A 19,532-nucleotide genomic window follows, 5' to 3' on the forward strand; every position below is an offset into this window, starting at 1 on the left:
AAAAAATGTATTGGGTATTCTAAATTTATAAAAATAAAGAAAAGGTTCCAGTAGTGGACGCCCCAATACTCAAGACCACTCCACCGAAGGATGTGTTAGAGGAGCAAATGACAGCATCAGTATGCAGTTCCACTGTTAGATGATACATATATACCGACACAAGATGAGGATGAGTCACTACCTGGTCTCCCTGGAAAAGGTGATTTGAGTAATCTCGAGTGACGAGGAGCCATCACTTGGGGCTCAAGCCTAAGATGTAGGGACAGCAGCCAACGCTGGTGATGCCAATTTGACCCAGATACCAGAGTGTGAGGCTCTGAAGCTGGTCATTGAAAGTGCTGACTTAACCACCACCGCACAGTCCCTCGGAAGCAAGCCAACACAAGATACCTCTGCAGATGACCCACAAACTACTGCTTCCATGGTGCAGGCCAGCGGCAAGATGGGTGCTACCTGAGCCAAAAAAAAGGACAGAAGTGGTCACAAAATCGCTCTCATGAAAGACGAGAGGAGTGGTCATAGAATCAGTCATAAAATTGCACTCAAAACAAAAAAGAGGAAGAGAAGGGGAGTGGGGGATACCGTGAGTCCCACCGAGGACACCAAGCAAGAAGACATCAGCAATGTGGCCGACAGGTTGGAGACCACACAACAATGCAACAGCAAAGAACATCACGAGAGCCCACAACAACACAGCAGCAAAAAATATCGTGTAAAGAATCGGAAGACGCTGAATATGCTGGAATGGCCGACAAGGCTACTGGGCTTCAAGGTGCATCGCCTCAATAGGCTAAGGCACAAAAGACTGGCACAGAAACCAATCTTCCAGAAAGTTGACAAGACCTCAGACGATCAGCAGGGTGATCCATCAGAGATGCACAATGAGCTGTGCACAAAGGACACATTTAGCAAACATATCATGTAAATTAAAGCTCAGGTAAACTTGTACATACACATGCCACATGTGTTAAAAGATAATACAAATAATGTTTCTGTATATGACCAAGAATGTTTCTGTGTATAAATGTTAACATCTCCAAAGGAAGGGGGATGTGGTGATATGTCTGTGAATAGTATAGTAAAGCGATGTGAATAATACAGCAATGCGACCTCCAACCAACTGGTGGTGTCAGACCTTAGTCACATGATGTGGGAGACTCATCAGTTGGTAGTAAGGCATACACCAGGGCATTAGCACATCGGGTAGTTCCAGAGCAACCTAGTCTGTATAGTATTCTGTCCGTTAATCTTCCACGTGTTCATTAATAAATCATTCTAGTTAAGTCACCAGCAGTTCTGTGAGCATCATTGCAACGGCAAGACAACAGAACACAACAAATGTGATTAGATAGCAGCAAAACCCGCCACAAATGACACTTAGAAATGTTTCTGTTAGATTGCGTCCTTAATTATTAGATGTGATCACCATTCCAATTCATATTCACAAAGACAATATCAGATAATATTATTACAGTCGCGCAGTGATGCAAACTTTTATTTCCACTGGTATAGCTACATAAACATTCATAGCTTATTAAAAAAACTAAATGGGATATTGTACTTTTTATGGGTCTTAAAATTCATGGTTACATTTCATAAGCTACTTACTCTTTTTTGTTTAAACAGTTTAAAAATTTTTTTAGAGTACCCAATTAATTTTTTCTAATTCAGGGGCTATTTAGTGTGGTTAATCCACCTACCCTGCACATCTTTGGGTTGTGGGGGTGAAACCCACGCAAACACGGGGAGAATGTGCAAACTCCACATGGACAGTGACCCAGAGCTGGGATCAAACCTCGGACCACGGCGCCGTGAGGCAGTAATGCTAACCACTGTGCCACTGTGCTGCTCTGTTTCAGCTGTTTTAATGTGGCTGTTGGATGTTATAACTGACTTTTGAACGGCAGTATTAATTACTTTATGTTTTCAATGCATATTCCATTCGAGAAAGTCGTTTTATTTAAATCTAATGTGAACTGTTTATTTTCTACTGATTAGATTAAACATCAAAAAATTAGGAGGAGTGGTTTTGTTATAATTGTTAATTTTCTACTTTCTTTTAAAGCTTGTTCGTTCAGTGTTTAGTGATCTGAGAACGAGGCGACTGGGTACGAGAGGGTGTGGAAGGTAATATCTTCACTTTCTTGATCATCATCTGGAATTAATACTGTAAATTTTCACTTTTACCCTATCTTGAAATCAGTGGGATGAAGTTGTCTGGGTTCCGCAACATACAGCTGATCTTCTACAACTCATGACTGCCCAGGTAGAGGAGGTGAAAAAGTCCCACAGGCATATTGGGGATGTATGTATTCAGAGTATGTAATTTTATACTTTAGCAGTGCAACATCCTAAATGTGCTACTGATGAAGGAGTAAAGTAGATCTCAGCTTGGACAAACACGACAACTGTGTTCTTTAGATTAATGCACAATGGAGGAATGGTCAAAAATTGTACAGGAAGGGCAGCACGGTGGCCTAGTGGTTAGCACAACCGCCTCACGGCGCTGAGGTCCCAGGTTCGATCCCGGCTCTGGGTCACTGTCCATGTGGAGTTTGCACATTCTCCCCGTGTCTACGTGGGTTTCGCCCCCACAACCCAAAAATGTGCAGAGTAGGTTGATTGGCCACGTTAAATTGCCCCTTAATTGGAAAAAATAATTGGCTAATCTAAATTTATAAAAAAATAAATAAATTGTACAGGAAAGACAAACTCATCTTTATTCATTTTTTTCTCAAACCTGCTATTTGAAAATTCATGTTAAAATTCAGTAGCTTGGGGGCTTAATTCAATCGCCCCACAAACTAGGAATCAGAGTACACAACTAGCCTGCACCCATTGACTGCAATGCAGGCAGCACACCAACTTTGTGCAGCCCGCTGTTTAAATGATTTCAGTGTTCAGCTAATGCTAATTGCACTGTTGACCAGGCGTTGATTGGCTGGATGACTGAGCAAGGATCCAATATCATGGCTCTCAGCAAATAAAGTCAGCCTTCACCTCTTAAAGGGGAAGTGCATTGTGGCTGGGACAGGTGTCATTAACACAGGAAGTGAAACATTGGCTGTCAGGACCAAGCCCAAGGACATGGGTGCGGTGCTGCTACACATTCAGTGTCACCATAGAAGTGGTCAATGTCACTTGCGAATACATCTTCAAATGCCATATCATACCAACTGCACCATGAGGCTCAGCCACTGCTCAACTCATCATTGTCCCATCACTCACCTATCAACAATTTCTCTCAATCAGGGATTATACTCACGTGCTCGACTGTACCATCAGGCACTTAACCACAGTTGCCATACACATTTCTGTAGCTTGTAGCTTACACACACTGCCAGCTACTCATCCATGACAGCCATTTTGGCCAAACAGATTGCACAACAATTACTGACAGATTCCTCCATATTGCAGGTCAAGATAGTGCAAAATTGGATGCAGCAAGAACAAACAAGGGTTAGGTGTGCTTGCATATCCTGAACTCTTTGGGAGAGATGCTATTGGTCCATTACTGGGGCACTCGTTGCTAACTCCGTGGCTAGAAGAGGGGCTAAAACCAATTATGATGGTATCCTCAACCGTGATCCTCCTCACATCCCACCTCCACCTCCTCATTCCACACTCTGTTCTGAATTACAAGCTACCAATGGTGTAAGCATGCACCTCTTACTTTCCCTTCCCTCACACCATTTCACCCTTGTGTTGTTTTCAGATACCCAAGAACAGCAATCTGGTCACAAGGTGGAGCAACAGTCAAGAATACACACTGTCACTTTATTTTGTGCATGCAGTCATCAGCTCAGATGCTAACTTTTGTTTTTGAAACTTTTTTTATTGACTTTTCTCATATTTATAAACAGTTACTGTGTATATGCGTTACATTTTCTTGCCCGCACTAATTTACTTTATTTTACAGGTTTGTTTTGCCCTTCATTTAACTAACTCTATGTACATTTTGTTGCCCTCTGGATTGGTCTATGATTCACAGCTCCAGGCACCCAGGTTCGATTCCCGGCTTGGGTCACTGTCTGTGCGGAGTCTGCACGTTCTCCCCGTGTGTGCATGCGTTTCCTCCAGGTGCTCCAGTTTCCACCCAAAGTCCAAAGATGTGAAGGTTAGGTGGATTGGCCATGCCAAATTGCCCTTAGTGTCCAAAATGGTTAGGTGGGGTTACGGGGATGGGATGAAGGTGTGGGCTTAAGTGGGACGCTCTTTCCAAGGGCTGGTGCAGATTTGATGGGCTGAGTGGCCTCCTTTTGCATTGTAAATGTTATGATTCTATAACTTTAAACTATTTAGTTGGAATTTTGAGTAAACATTGTCCTATATCCTATATACCTTATATTAAACACAACAATATATTTTAAAAGCAGTATAGCATGTTATTTCAAATTGTTTGACAAAAATTGTGTTGTTTTAAGAAAATTGTTGTTTTTATAGATATCACTATGAAGGTATACGTGTGAGACCACATTCTCACCTATATGGTCGATACTCATCTCTGATGACCAATAAACAATTTGAAAGGTAAAATAATGCTCATTTATTAAGTGGAAAACTAGATATGTGTTTGCATGAATTTAGATATTAAGAAAATAATTTGTGTATTTAATGAGGGCTTCAAATTGGTAAGTTACGTTTCTTTCATCTCTGATAAACCCATGTTCTATATCAAAAATTACTTTATCTATTGAGTGGGTTGAAATCTCAGCTAAGTGAAAAGAGAGAACAACTTATGAAATGACAGAAGTACAACTTCTAAGATGGCCAAACAATTGCGTAACTGTACCTCATAAATTACAGAATCAGGTTGTCCAGTAGTCCACTAAAGACAACCAACTTAGATTACTGTGAATGTCCCATCTCCATAACATCTAGACATCATCTGTATATTCAACCTGGTGTGAAACAAAACATAGATTCAATCACTTTGGACGATGAACCCTGGCAGAGAAGGGAACTCTTCCAGCCATAATCTAATAATTTCTAAACAGTGGACCTGGAATCAATTTGCTCTGACCATGCTTACATAACTGGTCAGCTTGTGAGGGGAGATCCTGTGATGAGCCAACACTCTTCGTGTTGCAAGAAATGCTTTTCACTAAGCCAGTCAGAAGAAGAACAGAGACAGTCTGAGTATGAGACCAAAACGACACTGAGTGGACAGCCTGTTGCTCCAACCATCCTGCAAGCTTGTGCCCAACTGCTGTTTGGCCAGCCAGATGCCATGGGCAGTGCCTTAAAGAATCTGCTGCTAACTCCAGAAGAAAAGATAAAAAGTGTCTGTTATCATCTTTAAATTGTCTCGACACAGAATCTGTAAAGACCCATTGGGCCCAACCTGAAACCACCCAAGTGATCAACTGTAATGAACTCCAATTGGCTTTATTGGTTGGCCAATTGGAGTATGAGCTCCCTCAATGATAGCTCATTGAGGGGGCCCATATAAGCACCTGTGTAGGCTTTGTGAGCCAGTCTTAAGTTGACTGGACTGCTAGCAGCACTGTTTGTAGCTGCTTCTGTAATATTGTTATTGTAAATAAATATTGGTGTGGTGACGGAACTCCTGCCTCCCGTGGATTACTACAATGGCGACGAGGTAAACTAAGAATTTTGCGGAGACCAGCTCCCGCACTCGGAGGGTAAGCCTTGCCATTTTAAAAATGCCGTTTTTTGGGAGGTTAGAGGCATTCGACCTGGCTATTGAGGACTGGTCCCAGTATGTGGAGAGAATGTGTTACTTCTTCCGGGCAAATGATATACTGACGGACGAAAGGAGACGGCTTATCCTGCTGTCGGCGTGTGGACCCTCAGCTTTCGCCATTGTACATAGTCTAACTTATCCCGATGCGCCGGCACGAAAACGTTCCAAGAAGTAACGGAATTGGTGAAAGAGCACTACGACCCAAAACCACCCTTCATTTTGCGTAGGTACAGATTCTACACAGCGAAGCGGGAAGACAGGGAGTCAGTCACGAATTTCTTGACCCGCCTGAGAAGGCTGGTGGAAAAATGTGAGTTCGGCCCGACGCTAAATGAAATGCTTCGGGACCGGTTAGTGTGTGGTATAAACGACCTCACAATACAGAAACGCCTGTTGGCGGAAATGGAGCTAGACTGCAGGCAGGCATTACAGCTCGCACTGTTCCTAGAAAAGGCAGCAAGTGGGGCACAGGAACTACAGGGCATGCCAACGGAGGTAGACACCTGTGAGAGGGACTACCACAACGGGTCCTGCTACCAGATAGCCGCTCTCAGGAAAAGACTGAGGAATAGAGGGAAAAAGGAAAACCCCAGAACTGCCCCCAACTCTTCCAGGACTAACTGGAGACAGAGGGAAGTACCGGCTGAGGCTCCCCCAACAGAGAAAGACCGTTTCTGGCACCAGACAGAGTGGGGTAACAGCGACAGAAACCCTAGAAGGAGGTGGCAAAAGAGGAATAGCAGGTGGGGACGCAGGGAAGTACACAACCTAGACGCCCCATCCTCCTTCGAAGGGGAACAATTATAAAATATTGCAAAAAAAGAAAGCAACCCATTAAGATTACCCCACGGGTGAACGGGCGGCCGACAATAATGGAAATAGACACGGGTGCGGCCGTATCAGTAATGGGAGTGGCAGCATTTAGAAAAATCAAAGATGGACTCCAGCCACTAACCCTAACAAAAACATCGAGGAAACTTAAAACCTACACGGGGAACCCCTGGAATTTCTAGGCACGACTCATATACCCGTGGAATATGAGAAACAATTGCTCAGATTACCGTTGACGATAGTAGAGGGCTCTGGACCGAGCTTAATTGGACAAAACTGGCTGAAAGACCTAAAATTAGATTGGATGAAAATTTTCCAGAGTGGAAGCGGGCAGTTGAGTGGAGTACTCTAAAAATACCCGGAAGTCTTCCAGGAAGGTTTGGGGGAAATCATAGGCGCCAAAGCAACTTTGCACGTGGACCCAGAAGCCCTTCCAAAATTTTGTGAGGCCAGGCCGGTACCTTTTGCATTAAGGAAGAAAGTAGATGATGAAATAGAAAGGTTACGGCGCGACAGCATTATCAGACCAGTACAGTTCTCGGAATGGGCAGCGCCGGTGGTACCAATTTTGAAGCTAGACGGCTCGATACGTCTCTGTGGAGATTTCAACAGACGGTAAACAAATACGCACTGCTGGACAAATACCCAATCCCGAAAACAGACGACCTATATGCCAAATTGGCAGGTGGGCTTTTGTTCACGAAACTGGACATGAGCCACGCCTACCTGCAGTTAAAACTGGACAAGGACTCCCAGAGGTTCGCTACAATCAACACCCTGAAGGGACTTTTTCGTTATGCTAGGCTACCTTTCGGAGTGTCATCAACCTGCGCTATATTCCAGCGTACGATGGAAAATATTCTGCAGGGACTACCGTAGGTGGCGATTTATTTGGACGATGTCTTAATCACGGGTGGGACAAACAGGGAACACTTAAGGAACCTGGAGGAAGTGCTCAGGCATTTCGCAAAGGCAGGCGTACGGCTAAAAAGGGAAAAATGTGTTTTTCTGGCCTCACAAGTGACCAGGGCCGGCTCAAGGCACCGGCAACTCGGGCAGTCGCCCGGGGCGCCATGTGCTCGGGGGCGCCAGAGACTCTGGTCCCGCGCATGCGCAGTTGGGCCGGTGCCAACCAGCGCATGCGCGGTGGCCGCCCGCCCCCAGGGCGGCCCCCCGGCTCGGTCCGCCCCCCCGCTCAGTCCCCCCCCCCCGCCCCCCCTCGCGTCCGCCCTCCCCGCCCCGCCCTCGGGTCCGCCCCCCCTTCGGGTCCGCCCCCCGCGTCCGCCCCCCCGCGTGTCCATCCCCCCCTCGGGTCCGCCCCCCCCTCGGGTCCGGCCCCCCGCCCCTCCTCGGCCTCACCCCCCCGCCCCTCCTCGGCCTCGCCCCCCCCGCCCCTCCTCGGCCTCGCCCCCCGCCCCTCCTCGGCCTCGCCCCCCCGCCCCTCCTCGGCCTCGCCCCCCGCCCCTCCTCGGCCTCGCCCCGCCCCCCCCTCGGCCCCCCCCCCCTCGGCCCCGCCGCCCCCCCCTCGGCCCCGCCCCCCCCCTCGGCCCCCCCCCGCCGGACCCGCGTTCCCCCCCCCCGGACCCGCCCCCCGGACCCGCCCCCTCCGGACCCGCCCCCCCCCCCCGGACCCGCCCCCCCCGGACCCGCCCCCCCCCAAGGGCGCCGAAGTTCAGCTTGCCCGGGGCGCCAGCAACCCTAGAGCCGGCGCTGCAAGTGACGTACCTGGGATATAAAGTAGACGAGTCAGGCTTACATCCATTAGAAGACAGAGTAAGGGCAATAAAAGAAGCCCCAGCTCCCACCACGGTCCAGGAGTTACGATCATTTCTAGGGTTGGTAACCTATTATGGAAAATTTATTGAAAATAGGGCATCCATCCTAGAACCCCTCCACCAGCTACTAAAAAAGGGGCAAGAATGGAAATGGTCCACCCGCCAGTACCAAGCATTTAGGGACATTAAGGAACAGCTGTCATCCGAAAATGTCCTAGAGCATTATGACCCAAGGAAGGAGTTGATGGTCACTTGTGATGCATCCCCCTACGGGGTAGGAGCCGTCTTAGCCCATAGAGGAAGGAATGGGGAAGAACGGCCAATAGCCTATGCTTCGAGGACCTTGGCGATGGCTGAGAGGAAGTATGCCCAAATCGAGAAGGAAGGACTGGCGGTGATATTCGCAGTAAAAAAAATTTCACCAGTATCTGTACGGGCAGAAATTCACCATTGTGACGGACCATAAGCCGTTATTAGGGTTATTAAAAGAAGACAAGTCAATACCCCCGATTGCATCAGCTAGAATCCAACGCTGGGCGTTGCTACTGGCGGCATATAGATACGTTCCGGAGCACAGACCGGGAATGCAAGTGGCAAATGCAGATGCTTTGAGCAGACTTCACCTCCCGGACACTCCGCCGCAAATACCAAAAGTAGAGGAGACAGTAATGACTCTAAATTTTTTGGACACCCTACCAGTAGACGCACAGCATATTCGGTTGTGGACTCAAAAAGACCCAGTTTTAGCCAAGATGAAGCATTTACTGCTAACAGGGGAACTGGAAAGACAAGTGGTGCCCCAGATGCACCCATACTGGAGCAGAAGGGACCAAATAACCGTAGAAGATGGTATCCTATTATGGGGAGCCCGGATAATAGTCCCAGCTCAGGGCCGTCAGGCAATCTTAACCGAGTTACATCACGGACACCCAGGGGTGTCTAAAATGAAGATGCTAGCTCAAAGCTATGTTTGGTGGCCAGGTTTGGACACAGACATAGCAGCCTTGGTACGTCGGTGCCAGGAGTGCCAACAAGGGCAAAGAGTGCCACCAGCGGCGCCATTGCACCCGTGGGAATGGCCAGGCAGACCGTGGACTCGCCTGCATATTGACCACGCCGGCCCTTTCATGGGATCAATGTTTTTGGTGATAGTGGACGCCCACTCCAAATGGTTGGATGTCCACCGAAACACTGAAAAGCTCAGGGCCTCGTTTGCAACACATGGACTTCCGGAGGTATTGGTGTCGGATAACGGATTCACAAGTGGGGAATTTGGAAAATTCCTGAAGGAAAACGGAGTCCGTCACATCAAAACGGCCCCTTACCATCCAGCGACCAACGTCCTGGCAGAGAGAGCGGTCTCGACACTTAAAGCGGGACTCAAGATGCAGCCGGCAGCGTCACTGGACACAAAGCTCTCCCGCTGGCTGTTTGATTACAGGACCACACCGCATTCTACAACGGGCATACCGCCAGCTGAACTGTTAATGGGAAGGCGGCTGCGAACGAGGCTGAGTCTCCTTTTCCCAAATTTAACGGGGAAAGTGGAGAAACAACAGGAGGCCCAACACAGGGGGCATGATAATAGTCGGCAGCAGCGACATTTCCAGGTGGGGGCACCAGTTTGGGTCAAGAATTATGGGAATGGATGGGTCAAAGGCACGGTAGAGTCCCAAACAGGGCCCATATCCTATGAGAGTTTGATAGGAGGTCAGGTGCTGAAGAAACACCTAGACCAAATAAGTGCAGTGGAACCACACCTGGAGGCAGGCGAAGCAGGACCGCCTCAAGCTGGGATAGCCCAGACGGAAAGGATACCCACACCCCAGCCTCGAGCAATTTCTCCAGACCCCGTCATCCAGTCGTCAGAGTCGGAGATGGACACGTTCGACAAGGCCGCCGTGACACCTCTCCCCAAGGAGGAGGAAGAACAGCTTCCAAGGAGGTCGTCAAGGAAAAGATGGGCATCTATAAGGTACACCCCGCCCACTTCGGAGAACGACCCGGCGGACGACACAGAGGTGACAGACCCAGACATGAGGAGCAGGAGGAGCAGCTGGCAGGAATTCCTCGGACCTTGGGGGGGAGGGGTGTAATGAACTCCAATTGGCTTTATTGGTTGGCTAATTGGAGTATGAGCTCCCTCAATGATAGCTCATTGAGGGGGCCCATATAAGCACCTGTGTAGGCTTTGTGAGCCAATCTTAAGTTGACTGGACTGCTAGCAGCACTGTTTGTAGCTGCTCCTGTAATATTGTTATTGTAAATAAATATTGGTGTGGTGACGGAACTCCTGCCTCCCGTGGATTACTACATCAACCTATAATATTCAATGACAACTGCCTTTGTTGGACTCAACCAATTCAACTTACCCTTCCACTTTGTAGCTTAATTGTGCACATGTGTGTGCATACTTGAATGCATGTGTGAGTGAGAGTTGGAGCATTTTTTATTACTTTATTTACATTGGGTGTAAGTATAATAAATACTATTTCCTTTTATTTAAAAAGCTACAAGAAAACCTCTCCAGGTGTATCATTTACACTAATAGCACTTAAACATTTAAACACTCATTGAATTGGCAATTAAATACTTAAAATAAAACCTATTACTGTCAACCAAGCAGTGGAAAAAGAGGGGAACTATTTTATCACCGGACTATAATAACTTTTAGATCTCTCCATAGGCTTCTTAATGCGGCTCTGTAACCAGCTGTAGGAAGTGCATTTTTGTTCAGCAAAGCTGCCAGGTTCGCCCTGCTTTGTGGAAACCTTCAATTCTATACACTCCATTTTTCCTCCTCTTAGTAAAGTTGATATGTAAAGCTTATAACCCTCCGGTTTTGGAATCCAGGACCCTGATATATAAAAGTGAAATAAAATGTAAAATAAAGGATAGGGAACAAAGGTCCATTGTCCCATCCCAGCACTGCATAACTATGCAGCCATAAAATTCCCTTGGAGAAGCATTAAAATAAGAAAATAAACATGATGCCAATTTCGAAAAACACTCTGGGAAATTCCTCTCAAACCTCTAAAGGCAAACAAAAAAGTTCATGGAGTGTGGCTGAGGGGCACAACCCCGGAGACATCAGGGGAACTATATGACAAAATAAATGGTGAATACATCCCCAATCATCCAAAGTTCGTCTGTTTTATGATTATGCCTTTTGTCAATCTGTCAACAGAAGCAAAATCACCAAAAAATTGATTTACAGATTTTCCTTTGAATTACATGGACAGAGTTCCTGGAAGGCAGCAACCTATCCTAGCTCTTTGCTGGAGCAGGCCAAAACCTGCATAAATTGTTCATAAATTGTTCTCTTCCTGTAGCTTGTTTCTTCACTCAATCTTCATTTCAAAGGTGGGTTTGGTACGATTAAGACAGTTTGGAATTTCAGCCACAAAAAGTCCAATGTCAAAATAACACAATCGCCTCACCAGATTTTATCAGGTTCCTTGGGCGAACCCACATCTACGGCCTAAAAAGGCTGAATTGGCAACAACAAAATACATGCTATACTATTGCATACCCTGAAAATCCAGTGGTGGATTTGTGTCCAAGTGTGCTTGAAAACTGATTTGGTTAAACCTCAGATAACATAGGAGTGAATCACGGTCAATGGCCTAGATCTGCAGAATGATAACACTACTGGCCCATGGCACATGTAGTTTGGTGTTAGGGGCCTGTTATACTGGTTTCATATAGTCTCTTTTATTGTTTGCTCTTCAACTTCAAGCTGAATTGAATACTTCATATTCAGACTTGAATCTGTAATCTGTACAAGCTGACATTGGAAGCATACCAAACATATTCCTATCACCATTAAAAGTATCTTATAACCGCAACAATATTAGTATACATTGTTTCAAAATGAACATTCACTTTAATCTTTGAAATTACAATAGCTAAAGAACCTATGCAATGAGACTGCAAACATTCATAACTTAACCAAATCTAATCATATTTGCTAATAATAATTACATTACTTACATTTAACATTATCACTGGAAAACGTTTATGTTAACTATATGAGATGATTATTTACCTTTATGCACAAACTAGCTGCCATGCTTGCTTATATGTCAGTAATTATAATTCAAAAATACTTTATTGGCCGTGCAGTATTTTGGAAAATCCTGCAAGCCTTTCTTGAATTCACAATATTGAGATGCTTTTCTTTCCTGGATAATAGCTTAGATTTTTCCAGCTTGGAAGGAGAAAGTTTCTTCACTGTCAATAACAAGTGCAGAAAGGTTTGTAAGTAAGATTAATTTTAAGTATTCACCTATCTATAAATATATAAGCTAGAGGTTCTGCTCAAACAGTGTACATTTTAGACCATTAAATCATGTTTTAACAATAATGGAGCGATGACCTAAAGTTGGCCTCTCAAAGTATAATAGTTGCAAATGAATTAAGTTGTGCAAGTCTTAGCACAACTTTCTATAAATAGACCATTTTGACTGTCTATAACATTTATTAAAAACAATATGAATATTGCAGAAATGGATAACGTAGAAATGGTCTGACCTGGCAATGAGTTGAACTATTTCAGATTGATGCTTTCAGAGGGGCAGGAACCAGTGGTGAGTTGCAGGAAGCAGCTTTTCGTGGAGCACAGAAGATAAGTGAACAAGTCTAATTTGAATTGACAAGCTGCAACCTGTTGACTGGTGGACCAACTTAAGATCTCTTCCAGTTGCTGTTCCAGGATCTGCCCTCAACTAAACCTTGTTTTTTTCTCACCAGCATCAACAGTTCACATAGTCATCCTAGGTTATGTCAAGCAGCCTATGCAGTATGGGAATATCTATGAAGTCCACAAACGTAATTTGTGACTGCCTCACCAAATTGCAGAGCATCATAGATTGCCTATTCCACCATTCAATTGTGTCATCACTCTACTGTATTTTAATTCAATTTATCTGCCTTCCATGCTCCTTAGTGCCTTTGCGTAACAAATATCTCAGTTTAAAAGTTTTCAATTGACCTCAACAGTTCTGACAAACAACCACTCACTGGTCCCAGAAAACATAAAGACTATTTAAAAAACTTATCAATTGGCTATTCTGGCACACAAACCAGTTTCAGGCTGTTTTGGTCTAACGGGGATGCCATTACTGCTACCCTGGTAGAACTTTAGTTGAAATAGCAGATGGCAACGTTGGAGCCTGGCCTGTGTATTTAAAGAGCACTGCTCTGACTTGGGCTACCTGAATTAGAAATTGGTCACAACAGGGCAGGAAAAGTGTGCACAAGTTACCCACTAATTTTAATTATGTTCTGTCAAGCAGGAGAGTTAAAATAAAGCCCATGATTGTCCCAGTGAAATCAAAGGGAAGGTTCTAGCCCACAATTAGAGTTCTAAGATTGGGAAAGAGTTTGCACTGGAGTGCTGAGCTTGTTGCATTTGAGTGCTACAGTGAGAGTTTGGTGACTGAGGGAGTATAAGGGTTCATTTTTATTTAAAGTCTCGCATTTATTTTATTTAGTGAATTAACTTAAAAGTTAATGTTTGGTCTATAAGAAGGTGAATTTTGAATCAGTTTTAAACAAGGTTCTACTTGTAGGTACTTGCAGCTGGAGCTTGTTAATTAGTTAATTGGATTAGGCCAGTTTTCAGAGGCTAGAGTCACAGTATAAATCTGAGCTAATTATAGTGCAGATTTAGTTTGAACTGGAGTGCTGAGCTTGTTGCCTTTGAGTGCTACAGTGAGAGTTTGATGACTGAGGGAGTTAGGTGAGGAGGGAGTAAGGTGCTCCTTACATTTCATTTCCTATATTTATCAAAGAGCGTGAAGGGAGCCAGGAGTTTAGAGTACTGCTGACTGGAAGCAGAGTCGGAGGGCGGAGGTCCAGTTTGTCTACGGGGCAGCTATATTCTGTAAAGTAAGAGGGGATGGAGGCTAGGGCAGTTGCATGCTCCTCCTGTAGGATGTGGGTGGTGAGGGATACCACTGGTGTCCCCGCTGACTATACCTGCGGGAAGTGCACCCAACTCCAGCTCCTCAGAGACCGTGTTAGGGAACTGGAGCTGGAGCTGGATTAACTTCAGATCATCCGGGAGGCAGAGGGGGTTATCGAGAAGAGTTACAGGGAGGTAGCCACACCCAAGGTACTGGACAAGAGTAGCTGGGTTACAGTCAGGGGAAATAAAACTGACAGTGCAGGGATCCCTCGTGGCCGTTCCCCTTCAAAACAAGTATACCGTTTTGGATGCTGTTGGGGGGGATGACCTACCGGGGGAAGGCCCTAGCAGCCAGGTCTCTGGCACTGAGTCTGGCTCTGGGGCTCAGAAGGGAAGGGGGGAGCATAGAAAAGCAATAGTAATAGGAGATTCAATAGTTAGGGGAATAGATAGGAGATTCTGTGGTCGCGAGCAAGACTCCCGAAAGGTATGTTGCCTCCCGGGTGCCAAGGCCAGGGATGTCTCGGATCGTGTCTTCAGGATCCTGAAGGGGGAGGGTGAGCAGCCAGAAGTCGTGGTGCACATTGGTACCAACGACGTAGGTAAGACAAGGGGTGTGGAGGTAATAAACAAGTTTAGGGAGTTAGACTGGACGTTAAAGGCCAGGACAGACAGAGTTGTCATCTCTGGTTTGTTGCCTGTGCCACGTGATAGCGAGGCTAGGAATAGGGAGAGAGTGCAGTTGAACATGTGGCTGCAGGAATGGTGTAGGAGGGAGGGCTTCAGGTATTTGGAAAATTATAGCGCATTCTGGGGAAGGTGGGACCTGTACAAGCAGGACGGGTTGCATCTGAACCGGAGGGGCACCGATATCCTGGTGGGGAGGTTTTCTAGTAGTCTTTGGGAGGGTTTAAACTAATTTGGCAGTGGAATGGGAACCGGATTTGTAGTCCAGCAACTAAGGAAGCCGATATTCAGGACGCCAAAGCACGTAGTGATGCAATGGGGAAGGTAACACTGACAAAGGAGAGTACTTGCAGGCAAGGAAATGGGTTGAAGTGTGTATACTTCAATGCAAGAAGCATCAGGAATAAGGTGGGTGAACGTAAGGCATTGATCGGTACTTGGGACTACGATGTGGTGGCCATCACGGAAACGTGGATTGAAGAGGGGCAGAAATGGTTGTTGGAGGTCCTTGGCTATAGATGTTTCAACAAGATTAGGGAGGATGGTAAAAGAGGTGGGGGGGGGGGGGTGGCATTGTTAATTAGAGATAGTATAACAGCTGTAGAAAGGCAGTTCGAGGGGGATCTGCCTACTGAGGTAATATGGGTTGAAGTCAGAAATAGGAAAGGAGCAGTCACCTTGTTGGGAGTTTTCTATAGGCCCCCCAATAGCAGCAGAAATGTGGAGGAACGGATTGGGAAACAGATTTTGGAAAGGTGCAGAAGTCACAGGGTAGTAGTCATGGGTGACTTCAACTTCCCAAACATTGAGTGGAAACTCTTTAGATCAAATAGTTTGGATGGGGTAGTGTTTGTGCAGTGTGTCCAGGAAGCTTTTATAACACAGTATGTAGATTGTCCGACCAGAGTGGAGGCCATATTGGATTTGGTACTTGGTAATGAACCAGGGCAGGTGATAGATTTGTTAGTGGGGGAGCATTTTGGAGGTAGTGACCACAATTCTGTGACTTTCACTTTAGTAATGGAGAGGGATAGGTGTGTGCAACAGGGCAAGGTTTACAATTGGGGGAAGGGTAAATACAATGCTGTCAGACAAGAACTGAAGTGCATAAGTTGGGAACATAGGCTGTCAGGGAAGGACACAAGTGAAATGTGGAACTTGTTCAAGGAACAGGTACTGCGTGTTTTTGATATGTATTTCCCTGTCAGGCAGGGAAGAGATGGTCGAGTGAGGGAACCATGGTTGACAAGAGAGGTTGAATGTCTTGTTAAGAGGAAGAAGGAGACTTATGCAAGGCTGAGGAAACAAGGTTCAGACAGGGCGCTGGAGGGATACAAGATAGCCAGGAGGGAACTGAAGAAAGGGATTAGGAGAGCTAAGAGAGGGCATGAAAAATCTTTGATGGGTAGGATCAAGGAAAACCCCAAGGCCTTTTACACATATGTGAGAAATATGAGAATGACTAGAGCGAGGGTAGGTCCGATCAAGGACAGTAGCGGGAGTCTGAAGAGCTAGGAGAGGTCTTGAACAAGTATTTTTCTTCAGTATTTACAAACGAGAGGGGCCATATTGTTGGAGAGGACAGTGTGAAACAGACTGGAAAGCTCGAGGAGACACTTAGAACATAGAACATAGAACAGTACAGCACAGAACAGGCCCTTCGGCCCTCGATGTTGTGCCGAGCAATGATCACCCTACTCAAACCCACGTATCCACGTATCTAAATTGGCAATTTAGCATGGCCAATCCACCTAACCCGCACATCTTTGGACTGTGGGAGGAAACCGGAGCACCTGGAGGAAACCCACGCACACACGGGGAGGACGTGCAGACTCCGCACAGACAGTGACCCAGCCGGGAACCGAACCGGGGACCCTGGAGCTGTGAAGCATTTATACTAACCACCATGCTACCATACTTGTTAGGAAGGAAGATGTGTTCGGCATTTTGAAAAACTTGAGGATAGACAAGACTCCCGGGCCTGACGGGATATATCCAAGGATTCTATGGGAGGCAAGAAATGAAATTGCAGAGCTGTTGGCAATGATCTTTTCATCATCGCTGTCAACAGGGGTGGTACCAGAGGATTGGAGAGTGGCGAATGTCGTGCCCCTGTTCAAAAAAGGGAATCGGGATAACCCTGGGAATTACAGGCCAGTTAGTCTTACTTCGGTGGTAGGCAAAGTAATGGAAAGGGTACTGAGGGATAGGATTTCTGAGCATCTGGAAAGACACTGCTTGATTAGGGATAGTCAGCACGGATTTGTGAGGGGTAGGTCTTGCCTTACAAGTCTTATTGACTTCTTTGAGGAGGTGACCAAGCATGTGGATGAAGGTAAAGCAGTGGATGTGGTGTACATGGATTTTAGTAAGGCATTTGATAAGGTTCCCTATGGTAGGCTTATGCAGAAAGTAAGGAGACATGGGATAGTGGGAAATTTGGCCAGTTGGATAACGAACTGGCTAACCGATAGAAGACAGAGAGTGGTGGTGGATGGCAAATATTCAGCCTGGAGCCCAGTTACCAGTGGCATACCATAGGGATCAGTTCTGGGTCCTCTGCTGTTTTTGATTTTCATTAACGACTTGGATGAGGGAGTTGAAGGGTGGGTCAGTAAATTTGCAGATGATACGAAGATTGGTGGAGTTGTGGATCGTGAGGAGGGCTGTTGTCGGCTTCAAAGAGACATAGATAGAATGCAGAGCTGGGCTGAGAAGTGGCAGATGGAGTTTAACCCTGACAAGTGTGAGTTTGTCCATTTTGGAAGGACAAATATGAATGCGGAATACTGGGTTAACGGTAGGATTCTTGGCAATGTGGAGGAGCAGAGAGATCTTGGGGTCTATGTTCATAGATCTTTGAAAGTTGCCACTCAAGTGGATAGAGCTGTGAAGAAGGCCTATGGTGTGCTAGCGTTCATTAGCAGAGGGATTGAATTTAAGAGTCGTGAGGTGATGATGCAGCTGTACAAAACCTTGGTCAGGCCACATTTGGAGTACTGTGTGCAGTTCTGGTCACCTCATTTTAGGAAGGATGTGGAAGCTTTGGAAAAGGTGCAAAGGAGATTTACCAGGATGTTGCCTGGAATGGAGAGTAGGTCTTACGAGGAAAGGTTGAGGGTGATAGGCCTTTTCTCATTAGAATGGAGGAGGATGAGGGGCGACTTGATAGAGGTTTATAAGATGATCAGGGGAATAGATAGAGTAGACAGTCAAAGACTTTTTCCCCGGGTGGAACACACCATTACAAGGGGACATAAATTTAAGGTAAATGGTGGAAGATATAGGGGGGATGTCAGAGGTAGGTTCTTTACCCAGAGAGTAGTGGGGGCATGGAATGCACTGCCTGTGGAAGTAGTTGAGTTGGAAACGTTAGGGACCTTCAAGCGGCTATTGGATAGGTACATGGATTAGGGTAGAATAATGGAGTATAGATTAATTTCTTCTTAAGGGCAGCACGGTAGCATTGTGGATAGCACAATTGCTTCACAGCCCCAGGTTCGATTCCGGCTTGGGTCACTGTCTGTGTGGAGTCTGCACATCCTCCCCGTGTGTGCGTGGGTTTCCTCCGGGTGCTCCGGTTTCCTCCCACAGTCCAAAGATGTGCAGGTTGGGTGGATTGGCCATGATAAATTGCCCTTAGTGTCCAAAATTCTATGATTAACCTAGGATAAAAGTTCGGCACAACATCGTGGGCCGAAGGGCCTGTTCTGTGCTGTATTTCTCTAAAAAAAACCTCTAAATTTTTACTCAGACAAAATAATCGTCACTGGTTGGCTTGAAGCTATCTGCAATCAGTGGCTGCTCAAGATGATACCTATTTGGTAAATTACCATAATTAAATCGCTATTTAAATTAAAATTAAAAATATTTCCAGCTGATTGGACCTCCTGTTGTGTTTTAGTGGTGTCCCCTTCCCAACAGAATACCCCAAAATATTTATCCAACGGACATTATTTTAACCCTCTTCTGGATCAAACAAAATAGAACCATGTCTCCAATATACCTATAATTATCCATAGCTGCACATGGCTAATTCCAACATTTTGGGAGGATTTCTCTTATGCGATCCATCCTGGAATTGGGTGTGATTGTGGAAAAGATTGAAAATGTGGCCAGTGAGACTTATCACTACCTCACTACCACATGCAAATGAGAACAGGGCCCTGGTCTCCTGAGAATTTTCCCTGTACCCATCCCACTAACCATGTGAATGATGGCTATAGGCACCAGGAATAACCTTAAGGTGACCCTATAGAGGGAAGGGCTCTGGAAGCAATCATACCTTGAATACATGCTGAGGTCTTTAGTGAACAAACTGCTCAGATGCTCAGGCCATTGGGACTTTCCACCTTCACACTCTACCTCTTGGCGGTGAGACTTGTGTAATGCTTAATAAATGCCTCATAATCCTTGAAATAAATTGGATTTGGTATAGATTAGAGATGGCGGGCAGATCCCATCCAACCAGGTTTCCACCTCAAAATGAAGAACATCTGCAATTATTTCTAAGACTTTGTAGGTGGTTTTATCTCTTTTCTTAAATTCAAGAGCGAGAATTAAGATTGACACAAACCCACAATAAATCCAACTTTACTATGCATTTTAAACAAGCACTTTC

At 45.8% G+C, this 19,532-nt stretch overlaps 1 protein-coding gene across 3 annotated transcripts in view; it reads left to right on the forward strand.

The window, feature by feature from the left end:
• The window catches only part of LOC119977859 (DNA-binding protein RFX8-like), a 77,643-nt gene that overhangs the window by 14,030 nt on the left and 44,081 nt on the right, over positions 1-19,532 (forward strand). For all 3 annotated transcript variants that reach the window (XM_038819120.1, XM_038819122.1, XM_038819121.1), the window contains 3 exons: positions 2,066-2,127; positions 4,444-4,530; positions 12,509-12,569. In XM_038819120.1, coding sequence (XP_038675048.1) covers positions 2,066-2,127; positions 4,444-4,530; positions 12,509-12,569 — 210 coding nt within the window. The remainder of the gene's footprint in view (positions 1-2,065; positions 2,128-4,443; positions 4,531-12,508; positions 12,570-19,532) is intronic.

Source organism: Scyliorhinus canicula, chromosome 14 (assembly GCF_902713615.1).
Source record: "Scyliorhinus canicula chromosome 14, sScyCan1.1, whole genome shotgun sequence".
Classification (NCBI taxonomy): Eukaryota; Metazoa; Chordata; class Chondrichthyes; order Carcharhiniformes; family Scyliorhinidae; genus Scyliorhinus; species Scyliorhinus canicula.